Source organism: Typopeltis vanoorti, chromosome 13, assembly GCF_054136105.1.
Source record: "Typopeltis vanoorti isolate ZY-2024b chromosome 13, IOZ_Tvanoo_1.0, whole genome shotgun sequence".
Classification (NCBI taxonomy): domain Eukaryota; kingdom Metazoa; phylum Arthropoda; class Arachnida; order Uropygi; family Thelyphonidae; genus Typopeltis; species Typopeltis vanoorti.
This window is the reverse complement of record NC_143561.1, coordinates 97,508,307-97,533,827: the sequence shown is the minus strand read 5'-3', so window position 1 is coordinate 97,533,827 and position 25,521 is coordinate 97,508,307. Positions and strand designations below refer to the sequence as shown.

Here is a 25,521-nt window from a genome sequence, read left to right as displayed (position 1 = left end):
CCAAGCTTTTCTTTCACAATTCTTCTCAACCGTTTCTCAAGTATACCTGCATAGATCTTGTCAGGAACACTCAGTAGGGAAATACCTCTGTAATTCTCACATTCAGTTTTATTTCCCTTTTTATATATGGGTACTATGAGAGTGCTACTCCAATCATCGGGAATTCGTCCCTCTGGCCAGGCCTTCTGAACTGTGTGCAGTGCAGCCACTGTAAGACTCTTATACCACCGTACTTCAGCATTTCTGGTGGAATATCATCTACTCCTGCTGCCTTTCCACATTTCAAGCCTTTGATGGCTTTTTCTACTTCAAGTATGGATATGTATTCCTGACTGCATGCCTGGTCAGTGTTTTTTACCACTGTGCTGTCATCACTGCTTGTTTCATTTAGCAATTTTTCAAAGTAATTACTCCATACTTCAAGGATATCTTTTTCTCCACTTTTCATGTCACCTTTATCATCTCTAACTCCTTTTACAGCACTCTTTCCTCCATTCTTAAGCTTCTTCAACAACCACCAGAATATTTTGCCACCTTGATATTTATTTTTTATGTTCTTACCAGTCTTTCCATGGCTTTTGTTTAGCTAGTTTTACATACTGTTTAGCTTTCTTACAATTGTCTCTATATTCTCTAAGAGCACAAACTGACTTATTTGCCAGGAATTTTCATATGCTTTCTTCTTTTTCATCACTGCCTTTTTACCTTCCTGTGTCCACCATGGAGTTCTGATTTTTCTATCCCTGCAGACAACCTCACCCCATGCCTCTCTGGCTGAATCAATCAATGTTTTCTTCAAGGCTTTATCACTGAATCCCCAAGGTTTGGTTCCTGTTCTCAAACTCTTTCATTTTTCCTCCAATAAAATTTGTGTATTTTAGTCTACAGTTCACATCTGAGAGCTGTTTAATTTTTATTCACTTCAAAACTTTCTTACATGTTCTTCTTTTCAATGTGAAATTCAATTTTATCCTGTTCAAGACTAAATTGTGATCACTTCCAATTTCAAATCCTCTGTACACTCTGGTGTCCTGCACCAGGGAGAAAACATGACTATCAACAATAACATAGTCAATGAGACTTTTCTTATTCCTTGCCTCTTCTCTCCATGTGAATTTGTGCACATTTTTATGTTGGAGCCTTGTGTTAGTAATAACCAATCCATGTCCTGAGCAGAAATCCAACAGGTATTTGCCATTATTATTAGCTTTGCTCTTTTCTCCAAATTTTCCCAAAATATTTTTGTATGTCTCGCAATCATTTCCTACTCTGCTATTTAGATTCCCAACAAGGACCAACTTTTCCTTTTTCATTGTGTCAGTTGCTTTTTCTAAAGCCTCAAAAAATTCCTCCATTTCTACCTTAGTAGAACCTTCTGTGGGACCATAGGCACCAATACGTCTCATTGTCCAGTTCCCCATTCTCATATTTGCCCACATTACTCTACTTGAGACTGACTGCCATTCAAGAAGATTAGCCTCGTATTTTGTGTTGAATACTATGGCTACTCCTTCTTTTCCTTGATTGTCATTGCCTGAATATAACGTTTTGTATTTATTGCTCAGAAAGATCTCACCAGTTTTTGTCTTTTTTGTTTCAGTCACCCCTATTATGTCGATCTGGTACTTATCTAATTCCTCAGCTAGCTCCATTTCTTTGCCATTCAGGCTTCTTAAGTTGATAGTACCGATATTTAACTCTGGTGATGTTGAGTTGGGGTGTGTTTTCAGATTTGTTCCAATAGCTGACTTTTCGCTGTTCGCCCTGGTTCCCTGGCGAAAACAACTGGGGCCTTGTTTAACCAGGCGACGCCCCAGCCGGCATGAAATTTTGTCATGTTGCACCATCATTATTTTATTTTGGTATAACCAATAAGAATACAATTTGGTCGGCTAAATCCCAAATTACCAGCCCATCCTCGTTCGTTCAGTATCCAAGTAGATACCCAATAAGGTGCACCACGAGAATGTGAGGATGGGACATTAGGTTAGAAGCCTTGATCGGTTCTCTGCATTCCTTTAAAGGCTATGTGGAGGTCTCCTCTCAGTTATACAGCTTTGACCCTTAAGCACTCTGAAATATATATTTTCATATGTCTTAATTGAAGTCATTTATATAGTTTAAAAATTGAATTTTTATTGAAAATTTAAATTCCATATAAAACTTAATTGAATGAGTTTTTCTCTAGCTTGATTGGATGTAATAAAATCTGGAATTTAAGATGTACTTGAGAAGTTGATAATTAATTGCTATTTGAAATAGTCATTGTTTCTGGAAAGTTCTGATAGACATCTGGAACAAAAATGATATTAAAGTAACTGATACAACCACAAGAAAGAACATACAAGGATATAAGAACATAAGTTGCCTTCATAACTCTGCTGCTAGTATGTTCTTTCTTGTGGTTATATCAGTTACTCTAATATTATTTTTGTTCTAGGTGTTTATCAGAACTCTCCGGTCTTCCCCTCATAGGATCAAGCACCAAAAAAAAAAAAAAAAAAACCATTAGGTGTGTTAAATTTGGCATACTCCAAATGCCACTTTAAAATTGTTTGGTACCTATTTAAAGGAATATGATAAAATATTAGAGCAATTTGTGTTATGAAAATACCTTTTATATAAAGGAATTAAATATTCTGTGCAATTACATTGTAGAAATCCAAAGCAGATAGAAATTTTAAACATATATATGTTTAATTTCAAAACAATTGAGTATATGCTTTTCATTGCAGTAATCCAAACTTGGTCTTGTTCTGTTGTGATTTCTCAGAAGTAGCAGTTTCTCTGATAAAGGTAAGCTGAGACATTTCTCATTTCATTACTAAGCTAAGGGATGCTTAAAGGTCAAATTAAATAACTGTATATATGTTGGGGGGGGGGTCACATAGCGTATAAGAATGTCAAACCAACAACAGTTCATTTCAGACAAGGAAGGATTTAATTTAGTTTTAAACATGATAAAAACAAATACCATACTGAAAGAAAAATGTATACATTTATTTGAACAACTTTCAAATGTGAAATGTAGATTTGACTATGTAAATATTGTTGAACAAGAATCAAACCTAGGTGACGTGCTCACAAAATCCGAAAAAAAAACTGATTGATTTTGCTAGGGGGATATATGGTAGTTCTTTGCAAGAATTAAAAAAATTACAACTTTATAGTGAACTAAAGTTAGTTTGCAATGAATGACAGAATGGTAAAAGAAGAAATTATATTGAAAGGTCCTTGATGAGAAAGTCACAATAGGGAAGACCTTGTGAAGAATATAAGATAAATATTATGAAAACAGCAAAATATTCCTGGGGCTTTTCGGTGGAAAAGCTGAGAATTGGAGGAAAGTGCTTTAAAAGAAATTGAAAATGATAAAGGTGACATGAAAACTGAATATATGCTCCAGAGCTGAATTAATTACTTTAAAATTATTTAATGTGATAAATAGCAAAACAGTGGTAGAAAATAAGAAAGAATGCAGTAAAGAGTATATTTCAGTGTTTGGAAGTGGAAGAAGCTGTCAAATCTGAATTGTGGAAAGGCATTTGGAATAAATGATATTCAAAAACAGAAACCAAAGAAGTAGGTATAGAGGCTTGTATGACTCATTTTTTTAATGAGATGGTTGAATTCTAGATGACAAGTAGATTTCTCACACATTACTCATCTGTAAACAGAGAAACAAAACTAATAGCAAGATATACAGTCAACTCTCATTATAGCAAATACCATCATAACAAACTCGCTTACTATAACAAACTACCTAAAAGTCCCAACAGACCCTACATAATGCTATTTTTAAAGAAATCAACATTTATTGTAACAAACTAGTTCTGTGCTCTAAATGAGTTTGCAGTACTGAGAGTTCACTCCGCAGAGAAATTTCCCATATGAGTGTTCCAGATAAGATTTATGCAAGCAAACTCGAGAAAAAGATTAGTTGAGAAAACATGTGGATAAAACAAGAACCAGGTTCAAGCCAAATAGGAGTTGGCAGTATACCAGATTTTTATTTTATGAGGGTGGTCTGAAAAGTTCTTGGCCTGACAATAAAAAAACGAATTTATAATGTCAAAATTATTTTTATTTTTCAACATAATCTCCCTTAAAACTAATGCATTTATTCCAGTGATGCTCCAGTGCCATTATCCTGTTCCTGTAGTGGTTCTCAGTAAGATCAGCAAAATACCCTTCTACAGCTGTGATCACCTCTTGATTAAAAGAAAAATGTTGACCAGCGTAGAAGAGTTTTAGTTTTGGGAGGAGATAGAAGTCAGAGGGAGCCAAATCTGGGGAATAGGGTGGTTTCAACAATTCATAGTACAGATCCCTTAATTTTCCCATTGCCAAAACACCTTTGTGGGCAGGTGCATTGTTCTGATAAAAGATGACTTTTTTTCTTCTGCAAACCGGGTTTTTTCTCACGAATTTTTACTTCTAGTCTGGTTAAAAGATCGGAATAATATTCCCTGATTATTGTTTTACCCTCTTCAAGATAATTAATGCCTTGCACCGATGCCATGACCTTTCCTGATGATGGAACTAACTTTATCTTCTTTGGCACTGAACAACCAGCTTCTGTCCACTGTTTTGACTGCTGTTGGGTGCCATGCTTGTAATATTTCTGGTGTGTAATGGCGAATTCAAGTCTCATCCATAGTAATAAATCGACACACAAAATTAGTTTTATTCTTGTTAAAAAAGCTCCAAGCAGTATTCAGAGATTTTCATGCAAGTGCATTTTTGATCTGCTGTGAACAAGCATGGCACCCATCTTGCACAAAGCTTTTTCATTTGCAATTCTTCATGCAAAATATATCCACATTCTTTTGAAATGCCTATAGTCTCAGCAATTTCACGCACTGTGACTCACCATTCATCCAATACCATATTGTGCACTTTATCAATGATTTCTGGTGTTGTGGAGTCCTTCACGTGAATCATCTTCAAGACTGGTATGGCCATTTTTAAACTCGGCAGCCCATTTCTTAATTGTCGAAAATGAAGGAGAAGAATGGCCCATAAACTTTTATGAACTTTGAATGAATTTCTTTTGGTGTTAAACCTTCTTTTACAAAGAATTTTATAACCCCCAATACTCAATTTTATCCATTTCCAGGGATACAGACATTCATTCAGCTGTCAGAAGCAAAAGTCTTGCTTCAGACAGATGTATAAAACAAACTACTTGATAGAATGGCTTACAATTTCACATGGATGCTTATGACAGATGTACCAACTTAGAAAAAAAAAATCTTGCCGATGGTGTTGTCATCTATGGTTGAGGCCAAGAACGTTTCAGATCACCCTTGTAGCTAAAATGTTTTATTTGTTCTATAGGTTCTCCATGCACAATGCAGTTAATATTTTCAATGCTTCTGTCTTTGCTTTGTTATTGCTGACCTTCATACCATATCTATTACAACAGTTCTTCAATTTAGTCAGGGAATCTTGCAGACTTATACCAGATTTATTTAGAAGTATAACATCATCTGCATAAAGCAAAGAGCTGAGATGATAGGGAAATACCTCTGTAATTCTCACATTCAGTTTTATTTTCCTTTTTATATATGGGTACTATGAGAGCTCTACTCCAATCATCTGGAATTCAACCCTCTAGCCAGGCCTTCTGTACTATGCAGTGCAGCCACTGTAAGACTTTTATACCTACATACTTGAATATTTCTGGTTGAATATGATCTACTCCAGCTGCCTTTCCACATTTCAGGCATATATATATATATGTATATATCCTCAGTAAGTGTACAACATTTAATGATAGTGCTAAATGCAAGTTTACTACCTGGAAATATTACCAATTTTCTATCGTAATCCTTCAAATTAATCTGTTATATGTCAGCATTTCAGTATTCTCATATATTATATTCAGTCTTCCAAGGCATTTCTTACTACATTAATCCACCTACATCTTGTCTTTCTCTGTGTCATTTTTTCTTGCCATCAGACACCTGTTTTGCAAATTTTTCCTCTTCCATTCTGTTTAAACGTGCTTTCTGAGATTATCTCTGTGCACACATTCCTGAATGCAAATAATGCAAAGTTCTTTACCTAATATCTTAATTTTTAATGTAATGCTGTCAGTAATGTCATCTGTTCTGTCCCATAATTTTTCTCAAAACTCTCATATGTGTCTCTAATCTAATCAGTTTTTATTTCTAACCCTGTTCAGATAAATAAGTTAAAATTGGTTTGAACATTGTCTTGTATACAGCTAGTTTAGCGTTTTCACTAATTCCTCTCTTATTCCATATAAATGTATTTAGTTGACTCCCCACTATACCAGGTTTGCAAATTCAGTTGTCTATCTGCATATCTGATTTGTATATAAGAATATTAAGAATATTACAAAGTTGTATACAGCCAGACTGGATACAACTTTGTAATTTCCTGTCATATTTGCAAGGAAAGTAAGCATACTGTGATAGTCAGAATTAACACATCATTATTAGCTTCCTACCAGCATTTTTCTTCTAATTTGACTTATTATTCATCTAGTTTCCTGACCACCTCTTACTTTTCAGGCACTCCTAACTGAATTAATTTCTCTACACCTTGGTCTTCATTTCCCCCCACCCTCTGCCATTTTTAATGTAAACACTTTTGTTATTCATTCCTATTCCCTTCTATTTAAGTGATCACACCACAATAGATTAGCTCCTTTTATGTGTATTTTTGAATATCACTATTTTACCATTGGAATGATTAGAGCCAGTTTCATAACTATGGTGAGTAGTACTGGTGGTGTAGGGGGAGGACAGGTGTTGCTCCTTCTCAAGCTATTAGAAGAGACCACACATGTTTTACAGGATTTCTTTCTCATTTCACTTTTTTAAAAATTCATTAAGATATAGTATTTTTCTGTATATATTATTGTAATCTGATATTGTTTTCCTTTAGGGTAATCCAGATTATGATCCAAAGAGATGCCATCCTTTTGTTTGTGATATTACAGCAGATAACTTGTCTACCCCATTTCCTCATTGTAGTCTTGACATAATTATTCTCATTTATGTTCTGTCTTCTGTTAGTCCACTCAGGTAAGCTTTTTTTTTTTTACATATATTTGATTTATATATGCATTGAGCATGTGTGTGTGTGTGTGTATTTTCTCAATTCTTGTTGAGTTATATAACCTCCAGTCTTTTTCAGGCTCCAATAGGATAGAAGGTCAAATTCATTTACCACCCTTCACAGACATTCATACCACTTGGTTCAAACTGTTAGCCTGTTAGTTGGAGAACTGAGATACTATCCACTTAGCCTAGATGGTCCAGTAAGAGCATAAACACACACTCAAGATGCATGTTCAGCATTGGTTTATTATTGTGGTTACTTTTATTACCAGAGTTGCATTTAATGTGCACAAAAATTTTTAGATGTTTATTGTTGTAATCCCATATAATTAACAGATAAAGCCATTGGGTGATAGTTTTTGAAAGCTTTGCCATTTAGTTATAATGTATATTACACTTGACAAGAAAGCTCCTTTAGGAAGACAGGGTGATGAAAATTGTTTGAAAGAGGACACCGAGGATTTAGGTTTGGTAAGTGGGTGGGAATAGATGTTGAACCGCTGCATGTGTTTCAGTATAAAGAACTTCACTTCTTAAAATGATTGTGTTCATTTTTTTTTTTTTCATTTTGTTTGAGAAAAATTGTCCTGATATAAAAAAAAATATACCATTTAAATTATTATCTGTGTTGTTATTATTTTCTCTCAGCTTTTATTAATTAAAATATTAAAGCATTGTAACTATATAACTATGCTGTAACATTCATTGAAACAGAGCTGAATAACCATATGAAACAATTCCTGGCTAGCAAATGTGTGAAAGCTGGTTTTTGCTGAGCAAAAGAGAAGATGATCTTTAATTTAAGGTATAAGGGACATTTTTTGTAAGCACCTTCTCTTTCAGTCTCTTTGTTGGACTGATTACGGGGTTCCCAAATGACACAGTCCTGCCAAAAGGCAGGACTGTGTCATTATTTTTATTACCACTGACTTGGCTAGAATTGAAGCTGAACTGTTTGCTATAAGAAATCATCTAACATAAATTGTTTGCCTGTCTACCAGAATACCAGATAATCCTCATTGTTATCCCAATATCCAGACCTTTTCTTAACCCTCTCCCTCCAAACACACCATAGATATTAGCTTTGTTCTCATGGACTTTGACCCTATCCCTGTCTATGTTTCTTTTTCTATAGATTAACATTCTCTCATCCAATCTCGGCCTTGTGGCAATACATGGTGCAGATTGAGATTTTGGGGGTTTCGGTGCCTCTTTTCCATGATCTGAGATCTGATTATAGTTTCCATTTTCTTCTGATCCAAGTAAAATTCCACCTGCTTTTCCTGACAGAGATTCAAATTTCTGACTCACTGCTCATCTAAAGCACTACTCATGTCAACTTTCTTACTTACACACTCTTTGACTTTTTAGACACAAGTACCACTCTATATGTTTACTGATATACCAAGCCAGAGAGCATTCAACTTAGAATTGCCCAGTTATGACCTCCTTTTGTTCAGATCCCTGTCTGTCTCACTCTGTCAAGTCTATGCTATCAATCTCCTGCTGTCACAAATAAATCTGAACTTTTTGACTTACTCTATAAATGTCATTTTCCTTCACTCCAGCTTTTCTAACAGTGAGATCATTTTCCTTGGAGATTTTCCTTCTCCATCTGTACAGACCAAGCAGGCCGAGAGATGCTGAACATTTGCTATCACAAATGACCTTACACAAACTGTTCACATGCCTTTCAGAATCCAAGATGATCCCAACCACTCTCTCCAAACTCCCTAGACCCTTACTAGATCTTTTTAAGTATACTGCAAAAGTCCCTTTTTTAACTTTTTTTCAGACCACACCCTTGTGCTTATCTCTTCTGCCATTGAGCAACATTCAGAGCTGCTCCCAACTGAAAGTTGCCTAGCATTATAAGAACACCCTTTTTGATTTCTGTATCTCATTCTTTTGCTGGGCTATTGCTTTGGTCCTTTTAACCCAAGTATATTCACTTATTGCATCACTGAAGTAATTCTCACTGGTATGAAAACATATATTCCCCATTCTACACTAAATTTTCATCCCTTAACTTCATTTGTACAGCCTTGGTTCTTCAAAAAGTGCACCAAAGCTGTACAAATGAAGAACGAAGCATACCACAACTAGCTATCATTTCTCCATCTTCTCTTATTCCCACACCAAAGCTCAAAACAGCTGCAGGAATAACCATCAGTGCATCAAAAACTGAGAGCCAAAAGCAGGAAGCATGCATCATGCCAAGGCAGTTAAGCCTTTTGGTCTCTTGCCAAAGTAGTTGGCCCATCTCTAATTCACCCAGATAGTTCTCTTGCATCATTATCCACAAAAAAAGCCAATCTCCTGACTTCATACTTTCCCTCACATGCATGCATAGCTTATTTTGGTAAATTTTTCCCAACATTCATGTTCCTTTGGCCTTTCATGAGAAAGTAATCAGAAAAATCTTGTTCAAATTAGATACCAAAAAAAAGATACTACTGGTCTTGATGGCATTCATCCAGTTGTCTCCTGGAAATTAGCTCATGTACCATCCATTAATAAGGTGCTAAATCTTTACCATCAAATTATCCTACAATCTCAAGTTATTTCAGTATTTTCCATATAGATCAGTTGATGGAGGAGAGAGAGGCTGCCCATTACAAATCCCAAATTGTTTTTGTAAAACACATTATTCCACTAAAAAAATGGATCAGAGAGAGACTGTTCAGGTAAGTTTGCGATGTCTAGTGGGAAAAGATCTGCAAAAGAGTTCACATATTATCTATGGGAACTTTGTCAGAGGATGATACATGTAAACTTGATAGCTTCTGGACAAAATAGGATGAATTCTTATGTAAGAGTCAGATGACCTTATGTGATATACTAATAGGCTAGCCAGATGTTTAGGTAAGGCATAAGTTGAAGAGTTTATGTCATCTATGAGTGGACTTAAAGGAATGCCAGGTTTGTGTATCTTAGGAGACCTGTAAATCGTGGAGGAACTGGATGTAATGACTTGAGCCTTCATAATAATTCTGGAGGCCAATTTGGGATATTTTTAAGAAAAATTTGGTTTTTTCTTCAGTTGCCTACATAGGGTCAGAATTTAGTAAGTGGTAGAGTCATAAACTTGTAATTTTATCATTATAATCTTCTGCATTTAGAACTACCATTGCATTTACTTTGCTCTCAGAATTACAATATTTCTTTTCTTCCTAAGGCAATAGAAGAGCCTTTTATTTTGAGATTCATGCTATTTGATATGTATGTTAGATCTTGGAAGAAAGTCGAAGAGCAATAGCCTTCAGTCTGATAATATTGACAGAATCCAGTGGGAAGATATACACTCCTTTTAAGAAGAATCTATTATTAAAAAAAGGTTTTGACTAGGCTGTAATCCCACTTTATATTCCAAAAGTTGATTTCTTGTGCAGTGGCAAATGTATCTGCATATTTCTCCTGACTTTTAGGAGGAGGATGCATGTGAGCATCTGTAGCTTGGTTGGTTTTGACAATGTCCTTTGGTTAGAAAGATCTCAGTTTAAATCCTGTATACAACACGAAGAATCTTTATCAAGTCATTTAAATTGAAGGTAAGTTAGCAAGGTTCATATGAAGGTGGAAGAATTTTCCACGTGGAAACTCAGGTTTTTCATCCTGCAAAACAGGCAAACTGTCCAGCAAAACATAAGCAACTGACAGTCATAATAAAATATGCAGATAGGATTAATGCTCCTATCTGACCACAAGATACCAGGTTACCTGGTTCTGGCAGGTAACCTGGCTTTAGACCAGTGCACAAGAGAAAATAGGGAAATGGGTGTATACAATCTTGGAACATACTGTAAGGTAACTAAATCAGCAGCAGCAGTAGTCATAAGGATATATGCACTGCTTTGTTTATGAAAGTAAAGTAAAATAGATAATAAAAATGGAATTGAAAGTACTCACATCCATTACTGAAATAACAAAATGGTGTTTTATTATTTCATAAAAAACTGTGTTATTTTTTATAGTTGAACTGCTTCTTGAATTAAAAATCTGCCAACGTTTTAAGTAATGACATTCTTGAACAATTACAGTTTTTTCATGTGAAATGCCTTCCATGTGAGGCATGTGCTCATGGCGGTGGATATATCTCAGTGATGGTTTCTATGCATTTTCTTTGCATACTCTTCATTTACTTCACTCTCTCTCCACCTCCTTTTTTTTTTTAACCTTATCTTCCTGACCATCATCACTAGGATCCAACACTTTTTGCTGCGTTTATGTGTAGTATACCACCATGAACATCTGGAAAGGGGGGAGTCCTGGTAGTCTCACACCACTTTGTCCTCTACTTTGGCTAGATGAGTGGTCCTGGATAGCTTGATCAGTGAGCTTGACTGTAAGGATCATTGGGGTTGCAGTAAGTCTCCTCACCCATGGTTCAGGGACAGAGTCCAAGTGGATGCTGGTATTACATCTAGAGTAACCCTGGCATTTCACTCCAGAGTGCAGTCAGTGAAAGAATAGGCAGCCATATGTGGTGGCGAGGAACACTGGTGCTGAAACAAACTCCCTTTTCATGCTCCTGTTTATCAGGGTCCCCTCAACAAGCCCCAGCCATCTCCAAAAACATCAACTCAAAATAGAATTAAGAAACAAAACATCAGAAACAGCAAGATATGTATCAATTCTTAATATTGCACTCATTTAGCGAATATCCACTCGGGAAAATGTCATCCTTATTATCATCCTTATTGTCATCCTTATTATTATGGTTATCCTCGATACATCATCAACAAATTTCTATACAAAGATAACCAACAAGAAAGAACAGTCGCCCAGCAAATTTCAACAGCAGTCATCCCCTTTATAGGTTCAACTTCCACAAAAATTGCAAGATTGTTAAAGACACATAACAATTAAGGGTTGTATTTCAACCAGCAAATAGCATAAGACAGGTCCTAAGATCTCCTAAAGACAGTGTGCCTTTTTATAAATATCCAGGTGTGTATAATATTCCATGCACATGCAGTCTTTCCTACGTTGGACAGACTTCGAGAAGCCTGGAAATAAGACAGAAAGAACATGCAGGCGATGTTAATCACAACAGAATGATAACCTCAGGATTGGCGCATCACTTTTCAACTTCAAACCACACTATAGACTGGAATAACAGCTCCATGCCCTGCGTAGAAGAGGATTACAGACATAGAGTATTTAAAGAAGCGACAGTTGTACTACATACGGGAAGTAACCTAAACAGAAATCAAGGGGCCATTCTGAACGATACTTGAAAAATCTAATTAACTCCCTCAGTTCAACAGAGCTACAGTACGCGAATAATCATATTATGCGTTTGCATGTAACGCGTGTTCATGATGCTGAGTAGTTATGTCACGCGAATGTGTCACCCTAGCTACCTAACAGATACTAACGGTTCTTTGTATTCTTAAACCTTTTGTGCATTTACCTTTTTTTGTACTGTGCAAGCCTTGAGAAAGCTAGTCAGTTACTAGCGAAACCAGTAGGCAATTTGTAAGAACATAAGTACTTTATAAATATAATTATATGGTCTATGTAACAATAAATCTTGATTTTGTAACACTTTATGACCAAAAACATGTACAATTTAAATTTCTAATGAAACACAAAGTTTGGTGCCTAAAAAAGGAAAAATGCAGAAAGGCCAAGCTATTGAACCACTTAACTTTCCTAAAAAGGTGTAGGGATTTCTCCATCATCCCTAAATTTCTTATAATCAACGGGCATATTAAATCCATACAAGCCAGAAGAATTTACCACACGGCATCATTGGCACTACTCAGAGAAAGAATCCAACACATCAAGTATGAATTGAATATAAGTGATATTAATTGCTGCGAATATTTTGATGACATTTCCAACAGTCTTGATTATACGACCTGGAATTATATAGACCACATGTTAGAACAGAGCTACGAGAAAACTTTCCAGTTCAATAAAGCCAAACAAATTAGAAAATTTAATGAACTGTACGAGAAAAAATACCAGACACACAAAGGCCTCCCTGTTAATGAATGATCTTCGACCTGTCGAATCACTGCCTTTCGAAACATGAATCGGAGATTCTAAAAAAAGGTTTTAATTTTTCAATCACTCCTAATTACATCCCAAAAATGGACTTTATGTGTGGAATTGAAAAAAAGTCTCTACCCACTACCACAAGGTGTAGCCAACGACATTAGATTCAAAAGCACTATCATCCTAGCAACAACAAAACAAACAGAACTGAATACCACTCCATATGATAGGAAAGCTATCCGGGACTTGAGGAAGAACAAAGAAATAATAATTATGAAAGCAGACAAGGGGAATGCCACCATTATCCTTAACTCAAAAGGTTACATTAAGAAGTTAAACGACTTACTATCTGACAGTTCCACATACAAAATCCTCAACAGAGATCCTACAACGAAGAACCACAATGAGACAAACTTCCTGATCCGTAACATGAATACTTGGCCTGAAGAACTAAAACGAAAACTTAAATCCTCACATCCCATTACTCTTAGACTGTACGAGGTGCCTAAGGTGCATAAAGAAGAAGTGCCACTTCGTCCGATTGTGGATGGCAGGTCCTCCCCAACATACCTATTGGCTAAGCACCTAGCGATTTACTTAAGGAAAAAATTAGACAAACAGAGTCCTACTTAAAAAATTCTCAACACTTTGTGGACAAACTAAAAAACGTGAAAATTACACAAACAGACATAATGGCCAGTCTAGATGTAGTGTCCTTGTTCACTAATGTACCAGTAGAAGAAGTAATGAACATTATCAAAGATCTCTTTCCTGCAGCATTACTCCTAAACCTTCTATATGGTAGAGATATGTGGATGACATCTTCATCATATGGAAAGACAACTTAGAAAGCCTACATATGTTTGTTAACAGAATCAATGCACTCCACAATAAAATAAAATTTACTCTAGAAGTAGAAAATAACGAACAGCTACACTTCTTGGACTTACTATTAAAAAGACAAGGAAACAGTATCAAACTGTCGATTTACAAAAAACCAACGGACACTGGAAGATATCTACATTAGATATCTTCTAACCATCATAGGTCACAGAAACACAGCATCATACACATGCTAAGAAATTGAGCTAGAAAATTTATCTCTGACGAGGAAGAAGTTCAAACAGAACTGTCTCAAATAGCTACAACTCTATCACAAAAATGGTTATCCTCGATACATCATCAACAAATTTCTATACAAAGATAACCAACAAGAAAGAACAGTCGCCCAGCAAATTTCAACAGCAGTCATCCCCTTTATAGGTTCAACTTCCACAAAAATTGCAAGATTGTTAAAGACACATAACATCAGGGTTGTATTTAAACCAACAAATAGCATAAGACAGGTCCTAAGATCTCCTAAAGACAGTGTGCCTTTTTATAAATATCCAGGTGTGTATAATATTCCATGAACGTGCGGTCTTTCCTACGTTGGACAGACTTCGAGAAGCCTGGAAATAAGACAGAAAGAACATGTAGGCGATGTTAATCACAACAGAACGATCACCTCAGGATTGGCGCATCACTTTTCAACTTCAAACCACACTGTATACTGGAATAACAGCTCCATGCCCTGCGTAGAAGAGGATTACAGACATAGAGTATTTAAAGAAGCGACAGTTGTACTACATACAGGAAGTAACCTAAACAGAAATCAAGGGGCCATTCTGAACGATACTTGAAAAATCTAATTAACTCCCTCAGTTCAACAGAGCTACAGTACGCGAATAATCATATTACGCGTTTGCATGTAACACGTGTTCATGATGCTGAGTAGTTATGTCACGCGAATGTGTCACCCTAGCTACCTAACAGATACTAACGGTTCTTTGTATTCTTAAACCTTTTGTGCATTTACCTTTTTTTGTACTGTGCAAGCCTTTAGAAAGCTAGTCAGTTACTAGCGAAACCGGTAGGCAATTTGTAAGAACATAAGTACGTTATAAATATAAATATGTGGTCTATGTAACAATAAGTCTTGATTTTGTAAAATGTCATCCTTCTTCATCCAGGAGAGTTTTGGAAGTTCTCGGCCTAACAATGAAGAAACAAATTTATAATTTCAAAATTATTTTTATTTTTCAACATAATCTCCCTTAAGACTAATACATTTATTCCAGCACCATTATCCCATCCCTGTAGTGGTTCTCAGTAAGATCTGCAAAATACCCCTCTACATCTACAATCACCTCTTGATTCAAAGAAAAATGCTGACCAGCAAGGAAGAGATAGAAGTCAGAGGGAGCTGCCAAATCTGGGGAATAGGGTGGATGTTCCAACAATTCATAGTGCAGATCCTTTAATTTTCCCATTGCCAAAACACTTTTGTAGGCAGGTGCATTGTCCTGATGAAAAATGCTTTTTTTTTTCTGCAAACGGGTCTTTTCTCACGAATTTTTTCGTCTAGTCTGGTTCAAAGATCGGAATAATATTCCCTGGTTATTGTTTTACCTCTTCAAGATAATTAATAAACAAAATGCCTTTAGCATCCCAAAACACCGATGCCATGACCTTTCCTGCTGATGGAACCGACTTTGGCGCTGAACAACCGGCTTCTGTCCACTGTTTTGACTGTTGTTTGGATTTTGGTGTGTAATGGTGAATCCAAGTCTCATCCATAATAATAAATCAACGCACAAAATCAGTTTTATTCTTGTTAAAACGCTCCAAGCACTGTTCAGAGATTTTTGTGCGAGTGCATTTTTGATCTGTTGTAAGCAAGTGCGGCACCCATCTTGCGCACAGCTTTTTCATTTGCAATTCTTCATACAAAATATATCCTACACATTCTTTTGAAATACCTATAGTCTCAGCACTTTCATGCATTTTGACTCGCTGGTCAGCCAATACCATATTGTGCACTTGTTCAATGATTTCTGGTGTTGTTACACTTTTTGGACGTCCTTCAAGTGAATCATCTTCAAGGCTGGTACGGCCACGTTTAAGTGACTGTACTAGCCTCGATACTTCACACTTGTCAGCCCATTTCTTGATTGTCAGAAATGAAGGAGAAGAGTGTCCATAAATTCATTTGAAGCTTATGAACTGCAAATGAATTTCTTTTGGCATTAAACCTTCTTTTACAATGAATTTTATAACCACACGATACTCAATTTTATCTATTTCAAGGGATACAGACAACTCTTTTGCTTCAGACAGCTGTATAAAACAAACTACTTGATAGAATGACTTGCAATTTCACATGGATGCTTATGACAGACGTACCAAGTTAGAAAAAGAGAAATCTTGCCGATAGTGTTGCCATCTATGGTTGAGGCTGAGAACTTTTCAGACCACCCTCGTACATCGAGACAAATGAATCATTCTTGTTGCTTCGATGGCAACAGCTAGAATCTTCAAGATCTGTCATCATCAGTGACCTGAACTCTGATCTCCTAACTATATCTCATTAGGGCAAGGACAACCTTGTAAACTTCAATGCCACCAAAATTCAGTCCTGTCTGATCTCTAGCAAGAAAGCACTCGTGCCTCCCCCCTTATCTTTAGTAATACTGAGTTATCCAAACACGATCAGATTTCTCTTCTTGGACTGACCTGCATTTTCGATCTTTCCTGGCACAAATACATTTCAACTATAGTTTCTGCAGTCGCCTAAAAACTTGGTGTACTTTTTGACACAAGACACTACTTCAAACTTCCACAGCTGCTGACTTTATACAAATCCAGCCATGGAATACGGCTCTCATATTTGGGATGGTGAACGAAAATCCTCTCTAAGATTGTTCAATTCTATCCAGAAGTGGGGGGGGGGGTAGTCTGGCTAATTAGTGATCCCTCTCTCACAGACGGTCAGTTTCTGCCTACGGATACTTTCATGGACAGTGTTCTGCTGAATGGGCCACTGTTATTCCTCTACTCTCCTTCAAAATCATTAAAACAAGAACCACTGCTAACCAACACCTTTTTACAGTCCATCTAGAAACTCACCAAACCAACTTCACTGCCTCCTCTTTCATTCCATCTACTTCTGTCCTTTGGAGCAGTCTACCCCCCCCCCCCCCTCACTCTTCTTTCCCCAAAGATTACAACCCTGAGCTGTTCAAGCAAAATGTGAACAGATTCCTTCTTATATTCCTCTTGCCCACACATGGCACTAGCATGTTATAAATCTTTTGGCCTTTTGTTTGTGAATCAGATATATATATATATATATATATATATATATATATATATATATATATATATATATTCACAGCTTGTTTCTGCTATAAACTACCAAAAGAAGATCTCTGCCAGACAATCCCATGTGGCTAACTATTTTTTTGTTGGTGGGAGAATCTGTACAAAGAATCATCATGACAGTGACATATGACCCTTTGGTTTGTGAACACAAGCTTTCTTACAAGCTAGATATTAGGGTAGAAAATATTGCACAGATGCCATTTTGTACACTATCACCTAAAGAAACGCTGCATGTGGTACATATCATATCACTGCCATATTGATATGTACCACATGCAGCTTTTCTTTCTGTAAGCTACCCAAGCATTCCATTCCTCCTAAAGTCTTAGAACACTGATTTTGTACCTGTTTATACTGATGATTCAAAATAAGAGTGGGATCTTCTGCTGTCTTCCCATACAGCAGTGTCTGCTCAGTTCCCAGTGGCATGCAACAGCTTCACTCGTGAGTTATATGTAATAGAGCTCGCCGCCTTAAACTACATATACTGCAATGCTACCAAAGGTACATTATATACTGCTTGGAAAGAAGTCAACAGATGCCATATTGTGAAGAACAAACAGCTATGGTGCCTACCTAAATAATATGTAGGACCTCCTTTTGCTGCAGCAATCCTATGGAGCATACTTTCCACAAACATATGATAGCAATCAATGAGAATTTTGGCCCATTTTTCCTGTAGACATGTCATGAGATCCTGGACTGTTGTGGGGCAAATGTCCCTTGACCTCACCCGACATTTCAGGTCATCTCACAGAGATTCGTTGAGATCAGGGCTCTGTGGAGGCCAGTCAAGTGTGGTGACGTGCACTGTCTTGCTGAAAGAGACAGTGGTCAGTTCCATAAAAATGCCACAAAGTAGGAAGCATTGCATTGTCCAGAACATTCAAATATATCTCAGAGTTCAGTGATACTACAGAGGCCCAAGGCCAAACCAGGACTATACCATCACACCACCACCTCAGAATTTCATAGTTGGGGTTACGCACTCTGGTAAGTGATGTTCAGCAGTCATCAACCACACCCATACTCCTCCATCAGTTCAGTAGAGGGTGTAGCATGATTTGTCACTTCATAACACAGCTTTCCAAGCATTCACATCCTACTGTACATGCTCTTTGTGCCACTTAAAATGATGCTGCATGTTGGTTCTGGTAATGTGGAGTTTGCATGTTGTATTCCTACCATGGAAACCCATGTTGTGAGCTTCGGTTCTGAATGTTTTTGTGCCAGTTTATGTTCTAGTCAATGCCTGGAACTCTGCATTCAATGTGTCATCCAACAAATGGTGGTTTTCACATATACCCTATGGTCACATTCAGTGAGTGTGGTAGGTTGTCCACTGTGGATAACTCTTCCAGTTGACTCCTTGCACATCCATCTCAGTATGGTATCACTGATTGTTGACCTGGGATGGACCAATAGGTACAGATAGGACTGCAACATTTCATCTTATCACAACACCCTTTGAAACTCTGTCAGTTCTCTTTTCACAGCTGTTTCATCTGGACACAGTTGCAGTGACTTGGGAGCATCATATTTCTTCAATTTATACTAGCTACAAATATGTGTCATTACATTACATTATGTTGAGTTCTTTCTAAGCAATGTATAGAGAGATTTGCAAAGTTCTCTAGTCAATAAGATGTCCAGAGCTACAACAACATGTGGGATTTTCTCTTGTCCAACATGTCCTCTCATTTGAGCTAGATTTGGGTATATACTTCTGTTGGATACCAATTCACATTGGGATTAAGGGAAACAAGGCTGCAGCTAGGTCAGCTCATTTCTCATTCTTTCATCATCTGCCTTTCTCCTACACTGATTACAGGTAGATCATAATACAGGCTTGTTTCATACAGGCTTGATGAAATCAAGCCTGAAATAAAATTGTGGCAGTTGAGCCTACAAATGGGATTGTAAAGAGGAAATTGTTTTTGCTCAACTCCACATAGGTCATAGTAATTTTACACACCTTCCTAATGAGGGGTGATGACATGTGTGAGTTCTGTGGAACTGGATTAACCATAATAAATGTAGTTTAATTCTTTATCCAAATGTGAGCAAACAAAGTTTGCGCCTGAAAGTGTCTTCAGGACTGGGGTAAGGTGGTACAACACCGGACAACTCGTTGCAAAGGTGGAGCAAGCTCACAACATTCCTATCTCAGTATCTCCCATAATGCAAAACATATCTCTTGTGGATATGTATAATATTATGCATTAAGGGGAGGGCCACTACCCAGACTAGTTTTGACCTTTATTGAGGTCTGTTCAGTGGGAGCCAGGCCCGAGTGGAGATACCAGGCAGAAGCATTAGCAAGGTCATCTCCACCTATAGGAGTTGCCAAACGGTGTGCCACCTTTTTATTAAATTACTCTGGATATAGAGAAAGATGTTGAAAGTTTATTTTTCACTTGGTTAGACTATAATAAATTTAGTTTAATCCTTTATCCAAGTGTGAGCAAACAAAGTTTGCACCTAAAAGTATCTTCAGGACTGGGGTAAGGTGGTACAACACCTGGAAACTCGTTGCAATAGGTGGAGATGACCTTGCTAATGCTTCTGCCTGGTATCTCCACTCGGGCCTGGTTCCCACTGAAGAGACCTCAATAAAGGTCAAAACCAATCTGGGTAATGACCCTTCCCATAATGCACATTATGGACATTATACATGTCCATAAGGACATGTACATTGCATTATGGGATACTAAGGCAATTGATGTGAATTCATTAGCCTCTTTATACAAGTAACCCAGTCGTGAAGTGACTTAACACACAAACTTTGTTTGCTTACACTTGGATAAAAGGTGAAACCAAGAATATAATTTCTTGGCATCTTTACTTTGCATGTGTGTGTAAATGACATAAATAGAGCATTGATTTATGTCAGATATGGAAATGAAAAAATTAGAATAATTTTTGCAAACAAAAAAGTTACTCTTGAATAGCTTGGCTTAAGAGAATGCGCCAGGCAGTTTAATTTTCAATCTACAGCATTAAAAGTTTTTCTATTTCAGCAATAAGATTGTCACATTTACAGACAACTATAATATTAACTAGTGTAGTACTTTTCACTTCACTGAGAATTTTATCTTTGTTTTATACACCTGTAACAGCAGTAGTGCAAGGTAATTTTAACCTGAGGCCTAATCTTAGTATTTTCAATACCACCATTGTTACTAAATGTAATAATTTTAATCTTATGTGTAATTTTAATAGGTTTATGAATCATCTTTTCAGTAGAAGCAATAGCACGCTTACTTTGAATTTTATCTACCATTATTAACAACAAAAAAATTAAATCATAGCCATAGACAGTTTATAATTTTTAACAAAACACAGCGTGATATAGCAAACAGTGATGTCATGAACAAAATGACTTCACGAAAATACTGCTCATAATGTTGGTGAATGCGGTGTTGTATAAATGGGCATTGGCCAAAATTGAAAATCATCATTTAAGCAGATTGTTGTAAAGCAAAGCATCTCAAGTGGTATTACTTTCTTTTTTCATGTAGTTTCCTCAGTGAGAGGGGTGCAGCACCATGTCCTTCCAGTTCTCTCTGTTGGTGGTTTTCCTTTTCGTTTCTGCATAGCCATGTGATCCTGTCCATGATCTTATATCATCAAGCCATGTCCTACGTTTTTTTACCTCTTGATCCTTTTCCCATAATTTTTCCTTCTGAAACTGTTAGTATTCCCTGTCCTGCTGAACCTCTCAGAAGCAATAGCACACTTACTTTGAATTTTATCTAATATTATTAACAATATTAAGTAATTATTACCTTGTGTATTGCTACCTATATTGATTCAGTATGACTTTAGTTGTCCTTGTGCCATTAAACCATTAACCACCTTACCGGCCATTATGGATCAAATACGCATACGCTTCGTATCCATCATATATTTCAATGTAATATCAATGGTATTACAATTTTAATATGCACTTCGCATCCATGATAACTTGAACGTCTATAGACGTCTTGGTCGGTAGCGTGGTTAATCAAGTCAATTAGGTCAAGTGACTTAGATATTAATTTTTTTCTGAATTCTCCATTCAGATGGAAAGATCTTTCTGTAATTATTCTAGCATAAGCATTGACAGAAGGGCCTAAGTACTCAGTAAGCTGTGTTCATTTTCAAACTTTATAGTTCAATATATTTCGATGAAAAAATAATTGATGCTTAATATCTAATATTCTAGCATGATTAAGTATAGTCTTCCAAAGAGATTTTCATCTGCAATTCATTTGATATTTAAATGTTTTCTTCTTTCCTTTATAGAATGCAGCATTCCATAAATAATCTAGCTGGATACTTAAAGCCAGGTGGTGTGATACTATTCCGAGATTATGGCCGTTATGATTTAGCTCAGCTGCGTTTTAAACCTGGACAGTGTTTAGGGAATCATTTTTATGTTCGTGGAGATGGAACACGAGTTTATTTTTTTACACAAAGTAAGTTTTTATGTTATTTCCTTTAGAGCATTGTTTCATATTTTATGATTTGTTCTTATTAGTTTTTAATTAGTATTTTATCAACACATGTCTCCTTATAAATAGGGAAGTGTGCGAATGAATATATTTTGATGCGTTTCATGAATAGCTGAAGGTTGTTGGAAAAAATAGTGTGTGGAAAACTTAGATGAAAAGTTTGAAGCTGGACTGTGAATGGATGAAAAGGGAAGGATTGTTAACTAACACCCACATGTTTTTACAGACATAAAGGAAAGTGTGAGATGGTGATTGGGGGGGGGGGGGCAATGTAAACCAGACTGGCAGACAGGCAAGCATTTCAGTTCACAAGACTTATTTGTGCCAATGCTCACACAGTAAGTTGCAGTAGGGACATTTATCAAATCATTAGAGAGAACAGCAGAAATGATAAAAAAAAATAAAAATAAATAAATCTGAGTTTTGTTGGACACCTAAAGAGCAGAGTAGGAAATATATCTTAGACAAACACAGAAATATTTTGGAAAAAATCGGAAAAAATAGCAAAGCTAATACTAATGGTAAGTAGCTACTAAATTACTGGTCTCATTATTAGTGAAATTATCATAAACATACACATTTACTCATTAATTTTACATGGAAAGACCACACAAGAAAGAGAAATGTTATTGATGATGATATTTTGGTAATGATGCTTTCGGACAGGTTTAGAATACAAGAATATACAGAGTATTTGACATGTGACATTAAACCACTTAGATATAAGCAGAATAAAAATGAGTATCATACAAAAAAAAAAAAAATGCATAAACATTTTAAAAACCTCACTCAGAAGTGTGAAAACAACAATAGAATTTTAAGGTGGCAAAAAAATCCAGTGGCAAAATCCCCTAAAAAATATTCATTGACTGATTCAACCAGAAAAGCAGACAGTCAGATTCTCTTAAGATAGAAAAATAGAGCTCTGGTAACCCAAAGAGCTTTAATTCTTGGAAATTACCATACATTCCTAAGAATTATTATTAAGAGAGAGACCTCCAGTGAGTCAGGGACACATCAATGGACGCCACATACTACATGCACCAGCTATCATGCTTATTCTTGAATTCATTCACAATGCTTGCGCACACACAACATGCAATGGCAATCATTCACCACCCTATGAGAGAAAAAAAAATCTAGCACTCACCCCCTTATTAACAGCATTCATTCTCAGCTTCCAAGGATGTCCTTTCCCCACCCTCCATAAAATGAAAAATTCCAACAACTGAAATCCTGTATGATCCTTTCAGAAGTTTGAAAGTCTCAATCATATTACCCCTTTTTCTCCCGTTTGCTAGTATCTGCAGTCTACAAATTCTGTCAAAAGCCTTAGCAAAATCCAAAAGTATCATGGTGTATCCATTCCGTTTGTTTAGTTCATTGGTAACATTATTACAGAATGTGAGCAAGTTGCTAAGTCCATGCCATTCATTGCAAAGTAGAGATTCACTGTCATGCCATTTCTGCATGCAAGCCCTAACCAATTTTTCCGAAACCTTCACCACCACTCCTGAGATACTAATGTCAATAGTTGGATACATTGGTCTTTGCACCACCCTTGTGCAATGGAATTACCATACATTCTTTCCATTCCTGCGGAATCTTCCCTATTCTGAGACTCATATTATATAGCCTGGTCAAAGATATTGCCACTTCATCTGAACACTTTTAGTACTCGTGCTGATATCCCATCAGTCTCTATTGCTGAATTGTTATTTAGCTTGTGCAACAACCTAATACACCTGAGTTTCTTCATTCATTGAAGCAGTAGCAGTAAACTAATGTTGCATGCACCATGTCCTTTTAGCAAAATGAGCACTCATTAGTTGAATAGCCTCTTCTTCATCTGTTACCCTCACACCATCTGTATTCAGAAGACGTATTTTTTCATATTCATTCTTTCTTTTATTTCAGCATATCGACAAATTCTCATGGGTTGTCTTTAGCCAATTTCTTCAAACTTGGGTTTACAACAGTTGTGACTATTCTAGCCTGCTGCTTATAATTTTCATAATGGGTATCATTCTTATGCAGACGGTATGTATTGCTTCCACATCATCCATTTCTTAATAAGATTACTTGTTTAATAAGATTACACGTCCATTTAACTCCTACCCTATTTATTCTTCTAACTCTCAGGACACATTCTGATATTGCATTATTTAAGTATTTTTTTTAAATGCTTCCCATGCACTATCGATATTCTTCCCATCAGGCAGCTGATACCAGTCTGCTGAACTCAGTATACTCCTCAGTTGGTCATCATTTCCTGCTTTATAGTTTAGCATGTAACCTTTCCTGAATGGAATATGCATAAACTTGGTGAGTACTGCATAATCACTGTCACCAACCGAAAGTAGAATAGCTACGTCTTTAACTGAAACACCCTCTGACACTGTAATCAAATCTTTGACCTCAAATTCCTTCTGTCACGTGCTGCTTGAGGAATTTCTCTCGCAATAGCTCAGTAAATTCAGTTTAATTCCTCTCATGAGATTTTACTACTACCCAATTAATATTTGGATAATTAAAGTTTTCCACTATGATTACTCTTTTTGTCAAATAGCAGCCGATGTTGCTATTTCGTGAGGCATTTCTTCATCACTAGCAACTGATCCACCAGGTCTGTAAACACACCCCATTACGTAATTGATCTTGTTAGATTCTGCCTCATGAAATTCTATTACTAGTACTACAATCATAGGTCTCAACACTAACTGGATTCAGGTCATCTGATATTAATAGCAGTATACCCCCTCCTCTCCTCTCTATCCTTCCTAAAAATATTGTATCCTTTGCACGCGATGCTAATTAATATGTCTGATTAATATGAAAGAAAAGTAAACGAGATAGTAATTGTAGTAGGTACTAACGACTTAACTAGCAATAAGTTTAGTATGAGAGAGGACATGAAAGGGTTGTTGGAAGAGGTGAGAGCAAAGAGTGAGAAAGTGACAATCATCAGTATATTACCTTGATATGATAAAAATGAATTAAGAAGGGCTATGACGGTAAACAGATGCATAGGCTGCGTATAAGGAATCATGCGGATTTTTTTGGATGCGTGAAGTGATTTTGAGAGAAGATTGGATTTGTATAAGAGGTACGACCTAACTTGAATGATTTTGGTATCAGGAGTCATGAAAAACTAATAACTGGTATGAGCCCTAACACAGAGAGTCGGGGAAACTAAATTATAAAGGAAGGAATGGTGAGAATGTGAGTTTAAGAGTGACAATGTTATATAACTGTGTTAATTACAGGAATGGGCTTTATCCTGGAAATGTTGATGAGAAGAGAAAATGATTTCGACTTTGTGTTCATCTGGTTCGTCTGCATGATAAAGTCCACTTGTGTCATGCAGACTGCAGACAAGAGTATACAAAAGAATATGCAGGTAGATTAGATTGTGTCTGTACACGAATGCTAGGCGTATCAGAAACAAAGGAGCAGAATTTGTTGCCTTGGTTAATATGTTGGGACCTCAGATTGTAGGCATTAGTGAGACCTAGCTATCAGAATCAGACATATTAATTAGTATTGAGTGTAAAGGGTACAATATTTTTATGAAATATAGATAGGAGAGGGCATGCTGCTAATGTGTCGGATGATTTGAATCCAGTTAGTGTTGAGACCTATGATTGTAGTACTACTAACAGTATTTCATGTGGCAGTGAAATTTGAAGCCATCTCCTGTGAGGTGGAATCTAACAAGATCA

The 25,521-nt window shown here is 36.5% G+C and overlaps 1 protein-coding gene across 5 annotated transcripts in view; it reads left to right on the top strand.

Annotated features, from left to right (window-relative positions):
- Nucleotides 1-25,521, top strand: part of Mettl2 (methyltransferase-like protein) — a 195,838-nt gene that overhangs the window by 59,048 nt on the left and 111,269 nt on the right. For all 5 annotated transcript variants that reach the window (XR_016549219.1, XR_016549218.1, XM_090402287.1 and 2 more), the window contains exons 5-7: nt 2,736-2,796; nt 6,919-7,058; nt 21,591-21,763. Coding sequence is in view for 3 of the 5 variants with exons in the window: in XM_090402287.1 (XP_090258413.1) it covers nt 2,736-2,796; nt 6,919-7,058; nt 21,591-21,763 (374 nt within the window). In the remaining 2 variants the exon portion in view is untranslated. The remainder of the gene's footprint in view (nt 1-2,735; nt 2,797-6,918; nt 7,059-21,590; nt 21,764-25,521) is intronic.